The 14742-nt window shown below is 51.0% G+C and overlaps 1 protein-coding gene across 1 annotated transcript; it reads left to right on the top strand.

Moving 5' to 3' along the window:
• Positions 319-12004, top strand: GALR1 (galanin receptor 1). Its single transcript, XM_018039351.1, has 3 exons — positions 319-1278; positions 5685-5750; positions 11420-12004. Exons 1-3 carry the CDS (start codon positions 613-615, stop codon positions 11735-11737), a joined length of 1050 nt encoding a protein of 349 aa, XP_017894840.1. The 5' UTR covers positions 319-612; the 3' UTR covers positions 11738-12004.

The raw sequence follows: 14742 nt of genomic DNA, 5'->3' as shown, positions 1-14742 counted from the left end.
AGTCCCTGCGTGCGGCTCGACTTCCGGGGGGCGGGGGACCCCCGGGTAGCGCGGATTTCAGCCGCTCTGAGTCTTCGCTACATCTCAGCGGCACCCTGCGGACGGCGGCGAAGGCGCAGACAGAGCGCTCGCCCAGCTGACCAAAAACTAAGGGGAAAGCGGCGTCGGCCGGCTGGGGGGCGCGGCGAGCCCTCTCCACGAACCGCGCGGTGCGCGCTGCTCGCCCGGCTGCGTCCCCGGAGCGCCGCGGGAAGGGAGCCGCGCGGAGCAACAGGTGCCGCCCGCAGCCTCTCGGGACGAGGGAAACGACCTGCAGCGGCGCGGAGCTGGTAGGGAGCAGAGAGGGCTCTTTCCTCCCTCAGGGCTGCGCCGGCCGGTCCCTCCTCCCCGGCTCAGTAGCGGATCAGCGGACGCCCGGCGCTCTTGGGACAGCCTCCCGAGCGCGGGAAGGTCCAGCTCTGCGTCCTCTCCCAGGTGGCCCCGTCCGAAAAGTCGGTGCCACTCGGCCCGGGCGCCTGGGTTCTTAGTGCCCCGAGCTGGGTCACCCGGAGCCCCTCCTTCCCCGGCAGGCGCCCTTCGCCAGCGCGACCTAGCCGGCTGCCCCTGCGCGCCATGGAGCTGGAGGTTGGGAACTTCAGCGAGCGGAACGCGAGCGGGCTCGAGCCCCCGACCTCGGAACCCAGGCCGCTCTTCGGGATCGGCGTGGAGAACTTCGTCACGCTGGTGGTGTTCGGCCTGATCTTCGCGCTCGGCGTGCTGGGCAACAGCCTGGTGATCACCGTGCTGGCGCGCAGCAAGCCGGGCAAGCCGCGCAGCACCACCAACCTGTTCATCCTCAACCTGAGCATCGCCGACCTGGCCTACCTGCTCTTCTGCATCCCCTTCCAGGCCACGGTGTACGCGCTGCCCACCTGGGTGCTGGGCGCCTTCATCTGCAAGTTCGTCCACTACTTTTTCACCGTGTCCATGCTGGTCAGCATCTTCACGCTGGCCGCGATGTCGGTGGACCGCTACGTGGCCATCGTGCACTCGCGCCGCTCCTCCGCCCTGCGGGTGTCCCGCAACGCGCTGCTGGGCGTGGGCTTCATCTGGGCGCTGGCCATCGTCACGGCCTCGCCGGTGGCCTACCACCAGCGCCTCTTCCACCGGGACGCCAGCAACCAGACCTTCTGCTGGGAGCAGTGGCCCAACCAGCGCCACAAGAAGGCCTACGTGGTGTGCACTTTCGTCTTCGGCTACCTGCTGCCGCTCCTGCTCATCTGCTTCTGCTACGCCAAGGTGCGGGGCGCAGGGCGGGTCCGCGGGCCCGGGGCGGCTCCTCTGTCCCCGCACCCCTCCGGGGCCCCGCCCCCTTGCCCTCGTCCCCTGCGGGTTTTCTGCCCGAGCCATCGCCTCCTCCGGCCGCGGCTTGGGCTCACGGGTCTGATGCTGCGTGAAAGTTGCTTGGAGTTTGGGCGACACTGGGAAAGTTTGCAGATCCGGGTATCCGTCCTGGCCCCCGCAAGCACTGGGCCCTGAGGTTGTCCCCAAAGGAGGCGGGGTTCAACACCCACTTCTCAGGAGGTTTTAGCCTTGTAGCCCGCTCAGCCTGCCTGATCGCCTGCATGGCCACAGCGTTATGTGAGCGCCCGGTCCTGCCGAGCGGGCCTCTTTGCTGGGTGGAGAGCCCGCACCCCTCAGCAGCCCTCAACTGGGGTCGGATGAGGGGATTTCACTGCCCGCGGGGTGCACGGGGCTGGGGCGCCGGCCAGGACTGCCTTTGTGAAACCGCTGCTCCTAGCGACAGTGCTTTGAATTTTATTTCATAACACAAGTTAGGCGTCATAAATCCAAATGGTCAGAAGTATTTCCTCGCGGATTCTCCAGAGAACGTTGGATGGATGGGTTTGCTGCTGCCATTTCCTCATTTCAGTGCTTTTAGAAGGAGGTAAAGTGTATTAAGCGGTTCAGGTGGGAGGTCTAAAGCCTCCGCTGGGAGACACGCAGCTGACACCTGTCTGGTCCCCCTACTCCGCACCTCCCTTCTCTGTGCAGTGCCCTTCCCCCCAGCTCAGCACAATCACGTTCTCTCTCATTAATAACACATGGTTTTGAAGATTTCGTAAAATCTTGAAAGTCTTACACCTTTTACACAACTTGTGTGTGTGTGTTAGTCACTCAGTCCTGTCTGACTCTTTGCGACCCCGTGGACTGGAGCTGGTCAAGCTCCTCTGTCCATGGAATTCTCCAGGCATGAATACTGGAGTGGGTAGCCATTCCCTCTTCCAGGGGATCTTCCCCAGCTAGGGATCAAACATGGGTCTCCCGCATTGTAGGCATATTATTTGCTGTCTGAGCCAGCATATCTGCTTAGTAATCAGGAGACGCGGTGCGGTGGGGTGAGACCCCCCCCCTCCCTGACACATCCTCTCCAATACCATCGCCAGTAGAAAAATACTTCTGTGACCGAATTCTGCCATCTGCACCATTTTATCTTCTCTCTCTCTCTTTCTCTGCTTCTCAATTTCTTTCTGATAAGCCTGTGATTCCAGGACTGTGAATAATCAGGTGAAGTAGAATAGCAATCAGTTCTTATGTTCCACTCATAGTTTTTTTCCCCCAGCAGAAATGTGGACTATGAGCCACTATGAGCCACCTGGTTTTGGCCCCTCCCCCCGGCCATCTGTCTAGAGCAGGGTCTATTTTGAGTGGTGGTGCTTTTGGATATGATCTGAAAGAATGTCCTGCACCGAAGGGCTGTGCATAAAGACATGCAGTAAAGGCAGGAAATTGGGAATCACTGCAGCTTAGCTCTTTGATAAATGACTGGCTTATTCCCTTTGCTTCTAGCAAAAGCAAATCAAAGCTTGGTCTGCACAGGGCCGTGGTCTCCAGTGTGCTCTATGTCACTTGATCTGCAGGCGACCCAGTGGGTTGGAGCCACTGTGCATATTTTATTGATAAGGAAGGAGGGTTTTGGAGGAGTGAAGCAGCTGACTGAGATTGTGAAGCTGGTAAAGCTTTCAGGAAGGATTTCCATGCAGGGCTTCCTAGCCCCCTGGGGGAGGCCAGCCTGTGGGGCATGGGCCTTGAGACTAGAGAGATTCTTAAAGTATTTGGCTTTTCATTCATCATTATATGGGTTTGTTTCCCAAAAGTCTTTGGTCTTTTGGAAATTCAGGTCTTTTTAATGGAAACAACAAGATAAACGTCTAGGAAGAAACCAGCCTACATTTCTGTCATTTGAGAATTTATAAAAGTCATACCTAAGGCAAAGTTTCTAAATTAAAAAATTCAGTAAATACATGATCATTGGGATTTTTTTAACAAATATGGAAATAGTTTGCCTTTAAGCATAACTGGAAATTTCTTTGAAACTCAAAGTAATATTTGCATATTCATTCTAGGGCTTGAAAAAAGGTAAAGATTAAAGACTTCAGTTACTTTCCTTTGATTCAGTCACTGTCTGCTTTGCATGGAAGGGTTTCACTACTTAAATGTTACATTCCGGATTGATTGTTACCCCAAGGCCCAGATCAAAAGACATATAAAATCACAGTGTTTTTCTTGTTATGCTTTTTTTTTAAGTTAACGAAGGAATTGCATTCCAGAGTTGCCTTCTGTCCCGGCGGGAGCTTAGTGGAGGGTCCTTTGCACCTGCCCTCCCCGGAGACCCAGAATGCGGGGCTGGAGGATGAGTCTGGGGCGCCCTCTGCTGCTGTGGGGCTGGCTCACTCTTCCCTCTGGGGAGTGCTTGTCCTGGGCCCTCCCTGGCCTGACACCAGATGAACTCATGACCTGCCCGGTTCCCGCACATTCCTGGAGACATCCTGGGCCAGGACTGGTATCGGTCTCCTGCACACACTTCTGAAAGTACGAGTGATGGGGAAGTGCCCGCTCACCACTCGCATCAGCTTCCAGAGAAGCGCGGTCATAACCCTTCCTCCTCTGATGGCGAGACCTTCGTGGGGTCTGTCACACGAGTCAGTGTGGGTCCATAGTGTGCACTCATGGAGTGGAACAGAGCCAGGAGAAACATGCTTGGGCGTTCTCCCTGTGGACCTTCCGCGGCGCTCCTTAGGCGTTTTGTAGTTATGAGATGTGACCCCCGAGTCTGTGGAAGGACTGAGTGGCCCCAGGCCAGGTAACATAGGGGTAACATCTGACTTTTCCACGTGGGGCCCTCTCCAGGCAGCCCTCGCTGACGCTGCCTTGCCATCTCTCCCTTTCTTTCAGTGACCGGAGCCCTCCTCTGGCTGTGGGGAGGCTGTCCCCAGGGAACCTGGCCCGGCTGGTCCTCTCTGGGAGGGGCCCTGTCCAGCCCGTTCCTTCCTCTTGAAAGTCCTCTTCATTTGTTCCCGCACAAGCCTCCCTTCCGTCGTCCTCTTCCATTCGATTTTCGATACCCCAGCTGCTGACGGCAGGACAGTAGACAGACCCATTTTTTCTGTACTGAGAGTGACCGCAGATATCCCCATAGTAAGTGAGAGGCTTGTCTTTCGGAGGATGCTGAGCCCTTGTGGGAAGTGAGCAGTATTTTGGTAGGGCTGGGAGTTTGGAGTCAGAAATTCACACCCCATGACAGCTGCTTGACCGGGGTAGGGAATCGTGAAAGTGAAGTGAAAGTGTTAGTTGCTCAGTCATGTCCGCTTCTTTGTGTCTCCAGGGACTGTAGCCCACCAGGCTCCTCTGTTCCTGAGATTCTCCAGGCAAGAATACTGAAGTGGGGTGCCATGGCCTTCTCCAGGGGATCTTCCCTACCCAGGCACTGAACCCACTGCAGGCAGATTCTTTACCATCTGAGCCACCAGGGAGGCCCAGGGAATCATGAAGTGGTGGATAAATCCCGCGGCTTCTCGATCAGGGAGCGCCCGATGACTCCAGAGGGTTGCATCCGCCCAGACAGAGCAGCTTTTGTAATACGTTCAATTTGATTAAATTATTTCCATGCTGTGGTGCTCCAGGGGGACAGGGAGGTGGCTGGAACACTGTTTCCAGTGTTTGGAGGGACTCACTGAGCAACCGATGGGCAGTCTCAAGCCCTTAGTCACCCTGAGCTGATTGTCCTTAGGTTTTTCACTCATAAGAATGAACTCAAGACCTGCCTGGAGTGTGTACCACCATCCTGATCCTGTTGTATGGCTTAGTTGCAAGGTCTTATGTGGAACCACACTGTCTCACATCATTTCTCCTGAGTATGACGCTGGCAAGAGAAGACAAAACTAGTTTCTCTAGGGAAGGAAACAAGTGTCTCCCTGGAAGCCTCCCCGATGGGACGTTAGTTGTAGAACCTTGCAGAATGGTGGTCTGTCAGCTATCAGCGTTGTTGGAAGGCAGTCTGTAGTTTTCCCGCATATCTAGGATTTAACATATAGCAGGGACCTGGGATTGTGGAAATGTAGACTCTTAGGGGAGGCCAACGGGGATGCAGGTATGGGCAGCGGAGTGGGTCTTTCTGGAAGAAACCTCGGAGCTACCCGCACCAGAGCTCTGCCTACAGGTGCTCCGGACACAGGTGGTTGGAAGACCAGACGCTCATGGCAATCCATAGTTGGTATTACTCCACCAGCTCATGTGAATTGCAGCTTGTGTGATTTTGTAAACCATGGTCTTCCCTTTTCAGAACATCAGGAGATGTCAGTGCAAAATGGACAATGAATTGTGTGGTCTGAGGCAAACCGATTTTATCAGTCTGTGTTTTGCAGGTTCTTAACCATTTGCATAAAAAGTTGAAGAACGTGTCAAAGAAGTCAGAGGCATCAAAGAAAAAGGTAAATCTCATGGGTTTCCATTCTCCGTGCCGTTTCTGGAGCTTGGTTTAATGTATACTCTTGGCTCACCTGCATCCTCCTGTGAAAGTATGGTCCCTGGGTTCAGCGATTTGAAATGAACATCTTAGCCCTGAGAGGAGACACGGAGAGTCAGCTGCTGAGGGTGAGCAGGCAACTGAGCTGCCTGAGAACGTGGGTGGAGGTCTCGGGAGGGGCCAAAAGGTGTGCCTTCTGGATTCTGAGCCTCTGGAGAAGGTGTGCTGTGGGTGACTGGGACAGGGTGTCAGGTGGCTGGACCCACAGTTTGCTTGAAACTGCAGGTAGTGCTCGTGGTAAAGAGCCCACCCGTAAGTGCAGGAGTCCCGAGTTCCATTCCTGGGTTGGGGGGATTCCCTCGAGGAGGGCACAGCAACCGCTCCAGCCCTCTTGCCTGGAGAACCCCACGGACCGAGGAGCCTGGTGGGCTGCAGTCCATGGGGTCGCAGAGATACGACTGAAGAGACCTAGCAGGCACACTTCTTTTGTTGCGTATTTACCATCTCTGATGTGGCTCCAGGAGGCCCCGTCTTAATTATCTTTCGAGCGAGTGTTGCTGTATCCCTCCCTGAAGCTGCGCAGCAGTTGCTGTGTTCTGCTCTCTTCCTCCCAGACGGGTGCTGGTTCGGCCCCCCGGGGGCAGAACTGAAGATGGGAGCGGCCTCAGGAGGGTCCAGCCCATCTTTAATTGTCTTTCTCATTCTCCCCTGAATCCTGGTTCCCACAAGCTTCCCCTGAGGAGTTTGACAGCATCTAACACCCTGCGATTTATTATGTTTCAAACCCAGTTTGAGGAAAAGCTATTTTACAAAGTGGGATTAATTTACCTCTTACTCAGATCATATCCTGGAGAAGGAAATGACAACCCACTCCAGTATTCTTGCTTGGAAAATCCCACGGAGAGAGGAGCCTGGTGGGCTGCAGTCCCTAGAGTCACAAAGAGTTGGACACGACTAAATGACTGAACTGAACTGAAAGATTAGTGAGCATTTTAACATTTACATTCTTTGGTTTTATATGTGTATGTGTACATATGTGTGTGTGTGTGTGTGTATGTGTGTGTGTATTGTTGTTGTGTTAGTCGCTCAGTCATTTCTGACTCTTTGTGACTTCATGGACTGTTGCCCGCCAGGCTCCTCCGTCCATGGGATTCTCCAGACAAGAACACTGCAGTGGTTGCTAAGCCCTTCTCCAGGGCATCTTCCTGACCCAGGGATCAAACCTGGGCCTCCCACTTTGCAGGCTGCTTCTGTACTGTCTGAGCCACTAGGAAAGCTCAAGACAGACACGCGTGAGGGAACATATTATATGTGCTTAGTCACTCAGTTGTGCGTGACTCTGTGCAACCATGGACCATCGTTCACCAGGCTCCTCTGTCCATGGGGACTCTTCAGGCCAGAAAACTGGAGTGGGTATCCATGCCCTCCTCCAGGGGATCTTCCCAACACAGGGATCAAACCCAGGCCTCCTGCACTGCAGGCAGATTCTTTACCATCTGAGCCAGCAGGGAAGCCCAAGAATACTGGAATGGGTAGCCTTTCCCTTCTCCAGGGGATCTTCCTGACCCAGGAATTGAACCAGGGTCTCCTGCATTGCAGGCAGATTCTTTACTGGCTGAGCCACCGGGGAACGTATGTGTAAATGCAATTCTTCCCACGGGAGAAGGTCTCAACATTTGGAGGAGGGAAGATTTTCTCTTCTATTCTCACAACCTCTGACCCTTAATAACCACTGAACAGATGTCAGATCTCTTTTGATGCTTTTAATTACTTCCTTGTTTGCACAGAACTAATAGTTTGTGTATGTGTATGTACATGCGTCTAGGCAAAGGCTGGCAGACAGGTGTGGGGAGTAGGGTAGGAAGACAGAAGCGGGAGACGGGGCGGAGGAGGGGAGGGCCCAGGGTGGACAGCCAGCACGCCTCCGCCCGGAGGCAGAGGTTGAATCGGCTCAGCTGGTGCTGCTCTGGGTCCAGGCAGAGAAGAGTGTTCCTGGGTGTGTACACACTCAGTTTCCGATGGGTCACGGAGTGATGTGAGAAGATCTTGGAGGTTTATTCGTTTCCGCTGTACCCATTTCTGGCTCCCCACCTCGGTGGCTGCGTAGGGCCCCTTCTCCTGTGCCGTGTCCATCCATAAGGGCGCCGCTTCATGAGAAGGCTGGTAGCGCTCCTGGGGTGGAGGGTTAGGTTCAACACAAACATGCTCAACAGCTCTCCTGCCTGTTTGGAGGAAAACAGAGAAGAAGAGTGTGCTTTTCTTTGCCAAACTAGTAGTGACCACAGTACAGAGCCCTGCCTTGATTGGCTTGGCTGGACCTAGAGAAACGTTTTCTGGCCCAAGGCTGATCAGATAGGAAAACAAGATTCTTAACAATTTCTGGAAGACTTCCCAGTGGGGTAGACTTCCCCAGGATGGTTCCTGGTAATAGGGAGGTAGATGTGAGACCCTCATGGCACCTTCTTAACCACGAGGTTCTCTTAACAGCTGCTCTTTTTCCCCATCTGGCTTGGAGTAACTCAGCAAGCTTTTTGGCTGTCATTTGTACAATTTACAAAATGTTTCTCATCAGTCTCACCATTTAGTCACTTTTTCCTTCCCTGCCAAGTTCCATTAGATGGATTATGAGTAAAATTTTTTGAAGGGGAAAAAAAAAAAGTCAGATGTCTCAGATGGCTTGAAAAAGAGCATCTCACAGTAAGAGGAGAAATTACTATTTTTCAGATACTTTCAGTGCAAGAAGTAAAAAGAAGGCAGGCTAATAAAAGGCCCAACCTTAGGTATAAGAATTCATGCAGAGACTTGGCATGCAACCTTCAACGAGGACTTCTTCCCTATCAAACAGTGATGCTCTGGTTCTGCACGCCACATGGACAGACAGGGAGCGTAGGCGATGCATCGGGTGTAAACCCATCTGTGATTCAGGCAAATGATACTGTAAGAAACGAAAATAGCCCCCATCCCCACAGAGGGCCTCGTCTCCTCACTGTCTGACTTTTCTAAGGGGAAGAGCGGAAGCGGGTTTGGAACCTTTCTGAGGAGACAATGTGGGTCAGCCCGGGTGCGGTCAGCACCGAGGAAGCTCCTCAGCCTTCTCCTCGAGGTGGGCGAGGCTGCTTGCTTTTGTTGTGGCTTCTGCGGAATTCTTCACTGATTCTGCAAGCACTCATGAGCTATGTAGGAAGGCAGGTTCCTGGGCGGATACGTCATCCGCACGACCTGTGGAAGCAGCGCTGTGGGCCGTGAGACCCCGATACCTGAATTTTCATGAAGTGCTGCGTGACGATGGCTCACTGAGCTGCTGGAAACCCAGGTCTAGGGTTGTTCAGTTGCTCAGTCGTGTCCGACTCTGTGACCCCATGGACTGCAGCACACCAGGCTTCCCTGTTCCTCACCAAACTCATGCCCATTGAGCTGGTGATGCCATCCAGCCATCTCATCCTCTGTCGACTCCTTCTCCTCCCATCTTCAATCTTTCCCAGCATCAGGGTCTTTTCCAGTGAGTCAGTTCTTTGCATCAGGTGGCCAAAGTATTAGAACCTCAGCTTCAACGTCAGTCCTTCCAGTGAACACCCAGGACTGATCTCCTTTAGGAAGGACTGGTTGGATCTCCTTGCAGTCCAAGGGATGCTCGAGAGTCTTCTCCAGCACCACAGTTCAAAAGCATCAATTCTTCAGTGCTCAGCCATTATTTTGTTAGTACAGTGAGTTGTTTTGACCAGATCTTGACCTTGAGCTGGTGTGTTCCAGGCGCATGTTTTCTGAGTTGGGGGTAGGTGAGGGCACTGTTCTGTGGGTAGATGTCTTTCTGTATCCCTCCCACGTCTTCCCAGTTCTGTGGTCCTGGTTCTCTGACTTGAGGGAGACAGAGGAGGGAGCCATGCCCGTCTCTCCCTGGGCACCTTGATGTGCCCGCATCGCGTGAAGCTGTGGCTGATATGGAGGCCACTGGGGTGCAGGGCTGAGCGCCAGTGCCCATTTGCAGGGCACCCACTCCTGTACCAGCTCGGATGGGCTGAGATGCCTGTGAAATAGGCAGAAAATAAATAGTGAACCTTTGCCGACAGGTAGCTGGGAGCACAAACATTGTATTAAACAAGCATTCCGTTAAAATTCTTTTGGGAGCATCATTTGGTGAATGATAAAGTTTATGTAAGTACCCATTGATATTCTTTCCTGATTTATATTGCAGTCTTAAGTCACTCATATTTCAAAGCTACAGGCAGACCAAGGAAAGGAACCTCGTTCATGGTTCTGAAAAGACCAGTAGACCTGCTAAAATAAAAGGCAGAATTTGAATGACCTTGGGTAAACACACACACGGTAACAAACCCTCCATAGGAAAGCCGCCCTGCTGACAGTTGCCCTACAGGGATACAGATATAGTGTGGCTCTTAGCTGTAAGCTGTCGGGGTGTGGTTCTGCCCTCAGCTCGTTACTTAGTGAAAACCTCCTGAAAGGAGCAGTGAAACAGAATATCCAGAGAGCATGCATTTTGTGCGGCACAGAAACAGCCTTCCTGCCTTAGGCAGGACAGCGGGTGTGCTCCGAGCTATTTGTAGGTGTAATTGCGTCTAGATGGTTATTGAATCATCAGGACCGCATCCCATACACTAGTGGGTAACAGACGGATAGCAGACGATCCTTGACGTCCAGGAGCAGGGTGCTGGTCTGCTGTGTCGTGCACGCGGCAGCCTCAGTCTGGAAGCCTGCTGCCCTGGAAACCCTGCGGTCAGCTTTGTACCTGAGCTGTTTGAAGGTGTTAAGTGGACCAGGCCCACTCAGAGAATCATCACGTTGGGTCACCGCAGTCACAGGCCAGGAGGCTGAAGCCCAGGGAGGTGGCCTTTTGCATGGGTCATGGCCCCTTCTGACCATCATGTGGTCAGAATAAACATGAGTGTAACTCCCATCTCTGGTGCCCTGACCGCCCTTGCTCCGACCTCGTCCTGAAGTCCGAGCACGTCCTCTCCCATCTCTGCTGGGCTCCCTGGCTTCAGCCCGCCTCTTGGACAAACGTCCTCTCCGAGTCAGTCAGCTACCCCGCGTCTCTTCTGGAAGACTTGCTATCTTAAGCCTCATGTTCTGGGGCGCTGTGGGCTGTGACATTCGGGTTCTAACTCACAGGAAGTAAGAGCAAAGTCATGGCATACCATAAGAACATTCCTGCAGGGCGGGAGTCCAAGCTTCTCCTGTGAAAGGACCTGTGGGTCCACCACGGTTTCCTGGTGGGGGAATCCGGGCTCCATGGTGTGAGGCTGGAGGGAAAATAAGCACCTTCCTTCTCTCTCTCCTACCCCTCCACCCTGCCTCCCAGAATTCATGGATCCCAGTGGGATCACTTCTCTCCAGGGGCAAAGCAGACAGGGGACCACTGGGCCACGCTTTTAGCTCCTTTAGGGGTGTGACTGCAAAGTGAAGGTCAGCACCCAGAGCAGGTTTAGGACACACTTGATTCTGTGAAAATGTACAGGAAATTCCCTCTGTCAGTGTATGAGCTAGGATGCTGGGCCCCTGCCTGTTGTGACCAGCGCCTCTGCTTCCTTCCCTTCTCCCCTGTTGTGACCAGCGCCTCTGCTTCCTTCCCTTCTCCCCTGTTGTAATCAGCGCCTCTGCTTCCTTCCCTTCTCCTAGACCGCACAGACGGTGCTGGTGGTGGTGGTGGTCTTCGGGGTCTCCTGGCTGCCCCACCACGTCATCCATCTCTGGGCTGAGTTTGGGGTGTTCCCGCTGACCCCCGCCTCCTTCTTCTTCAGGATCACTGCCCACTGCCTGGCCTACAGCAACTCCTCCGTGAACCCCATCATTTACGCCTTTCTCTCCGAAAACTTCAGGAAGGCTTATAAGCAAGTGTTCAAGTGCCAAGCCCGCAAGGAGTCACCTCTTAATGACACTAAAGAAAATAAAAGTCGACTAGACACCCCACCATCAACCAATTGTACTCACGTGTGAAAAAAGAGTATTATTTCAAAATGTGGTATTTGGATGCACATGGACCAGACACAGAGAAATACATTGGGGTGTTAAGCAAGGCAGTAACTTGCTGTCTTAACAACAATTCATATTATATTGATTGAATTCCACTTGTGTTTAAAAAGTACTTTGATCTGCCTGGAAAATCCCTAGGTCTCCTGAAGGCCATTTCTAAATTTTATTTCTAAATTCTATTCCATAAGCAAAAAAGAGTAATATAGTTTTATACATCTTAAGAAATGAAAGTTTCTCAAGAAACTTTATTTAAAGACTGTAAAGGGTCTATAATCGGACTCTCTAGATCTGTATTCTTTGTAGGATAAGGAAGAAGGGCCTATCAAGGTGGTCAGGAATATTTGTGGTCTACATTGTTTTGAAACAGATGTAATTAGAAAACACATGCTTTTGTTCTAATTTTAAGATCAGTGGTAAAGCTGAAACCATATGTGTTTCAGATACGATTGTGGATACTTGATCCTGAGTTTTATTTTTGTGGCCGTTTGTATTAAGACATATCCATCTGATGGAAATAAGCTTATTTGCACATTTGCTGCGTCTGCTCCCAGCTGTAAACAGTGCATGGGGCTTCTGCAACGTGCTGTGTCCGTCTGCAGTCATGAGGTCATAAGCTTATCTCAGGCAGTCAGCAGCATGACCCTGGGGCGTCAGCCATCAGGATATCAGTGAAAAACTATGCTGTGAACTTAGTCTTCGTTGGGATGACCAAAAAAATCAGGGAAAACCACCACCTGTGACTATTCTCATGGTGGAAGCTGTGAATGAGTTTCTGAGAATGAAACTGGACATTAAAAGTTTACATATCGACACACACATATATGTATTTTCAGGTATTAGTTATGCCTTGAGTGGAATCTACTCAAAAGGAGAATTTTTAAAATGTCAGTGAAAATGATGTACAGAAAATAATTTCTATGAATTCAGAATAATTTCTCTGAATTATAAGCCACATGAGACAATGGTCACGCCATGTGAGGAAAGTTAGTAAGTGTAGTAAAATGTCTGGTTCAGATAAACTTTGAAAAAATAATCTAATGGTTGGACATAGCTGGGCATATCATGTACAAACAAATGCTTTTTTCATCAAATTTGTAACGATGTCTAATGCATATTTATCCCAAACATTGATCCCTCTAGAAATGTTAATCTGGGGTTCAAATCATCATAACTTAGTTTCAAATGTAGTTTTCTGTGACAGTTTCATATTTAATAATGAGAAAATGGTATGAAAAGATGAAATGATTCTATATTAGTAAATAATTTTCAGACTGCAAGACTGATGTATTTTAGGATGATACAAAAGCAAGAAAAATTTTTTAAAGGAATTTTGTGTAATGCATACCTGAGTCATATGAGGACTTCAAGTGAAATATCAAATTTTGGATCAAAAAGATCAACTCAGTGTAAGTCTGCATGTTAGCTTCTATAGTTTGTGAATTTATTTTATTAACTATATTCTTCCAGCTAACCGTATTTACATTTACCAAGTTATAAATAGTTCTCTGGACAGAAGAGGAGAAAATTGTCAGAGGATGGGAAATCATGACTTTTCATGTTTGATGGCCAGGGGAAAAATTGTACATACACCTATGTGAGTATTTTTAAGAACAATGTAATTCCTTTGCAGGGAAAAATTTTTGCACTTTATTCAAATATCTCAGCAGAAACATTTCTGATGACGATACCGCATGTGTTTTGTGAAACTTGAAGCTGCCATTGCAAACGCCAGGACAGCTTCTGTGTGTGTGGATTCACACAGCTGCACAAAGAGGTCCTGCTTGGACTCGCTCGGGCGGCAGCGGCTCCCCGCACCGCGGCTGCTCTCTTCTGATTCCCACGCACACAAGTGAAGGTTTGGAACAGACACAGTAGCCGCTGCTGCCCTATTCAGGGAAGTGCTAAGATGGGTTTGGACATGATGTACTTGCCCTTGTCATGCCTTGGTCCCTTCCGGATGCTGTCATCTCCGACTTGCAGAACCCAGAGCGCTGGGTATAAATGCGGATTGCTTCATCTCACAGGCAGGTGGGCTCTTCCCCCGTCCAGCGTCATTCTAATCAATTCCTCCTGTTGAGAGTTTACGTTGTCTCCTTCTCAATGAGTTGCGGTGGTAACGGAGGTCTGCAAAGATGTAAACCTGCATACAGTTTCCTGAGTGAGGGCTTCCAGAAGAACTTGTATTGTATCTGCAGGCCAAGTACTTCCTGAGGCACTCTTGTAATCATGTGTAATTAATGGGGACCCATCCAGAGGCCCCATCCCTTCTTCACTGAGTAACCCAGACCCCTCCCACACACACACTCTCTTTCCCCCCGCTACTAGCAGCCAAGCTAAAGGAGATACACCTGCCCCTCTCCGCCCCATGTGCCTTTGAAGTCCGGATGCTGGGAAAACCTCGTTTTTCTGTGAACTTCAAAGAAAAATGATGCTTTCTCCTTAGACTTGGCTGCCTCAGTGGCCCAAGGCAGTTGTTATTTTTCTGGGCCTTTTGCTTTCTCCTGGGGAGATGGCTCTGGAATATTTAAATAGCGGGCATATTGGCTGTTTCATATGCATAGACCGCTATTTCGGTTCCTTGCTGATGAATATGGGGACGCGGTTGAGGAGCTGGTCTTGTCCTGTCTCCTCAGGAGTTGCTGAGACAGAGTCTCTCTCCTGCTCTGACCATGCATGTGCTCAGCAGTGCGGGGGTTGAGCCCATTTCTGAGTATCTTAGGGAAATCCTTTTGCTGTAAATGGAACTGGGGGTTAAACCGTCATCCCCCTCTCCTCTGCATCTCCAAGCCCTGTGTGCTCACATCCTACCTTGCTCCGATCCAGAGTTCCTCACTCTGACATAAACCACAGTAAAATTCCTCCGATGCCCCAGGCATATCTGCGGAGAGATGTCTGAACTGCGTGACTCAGGCAAGGCTAAAAGCTTCTTGTGACTCAACTTCAAATTGTGATCCTGAGAATAATTGCAT

Source organism: Capra hircus, chromosome 24 (assembly GCF_001704415.2).
Source record: "Capra hircus breed San Clemente chromosome 24, ASM170441v1, whole genome shotgun sequence".
Taxonomy (NCBI): domain Eukaryota; kingdom Metazoa; phylum Chordata; class Mammalia; order Artiodactyla; family Bovidae; genus Capra; species Capra hircus.
This window is presented reverse-complemented; position numbering and strand designations above follow the sequence as displayed.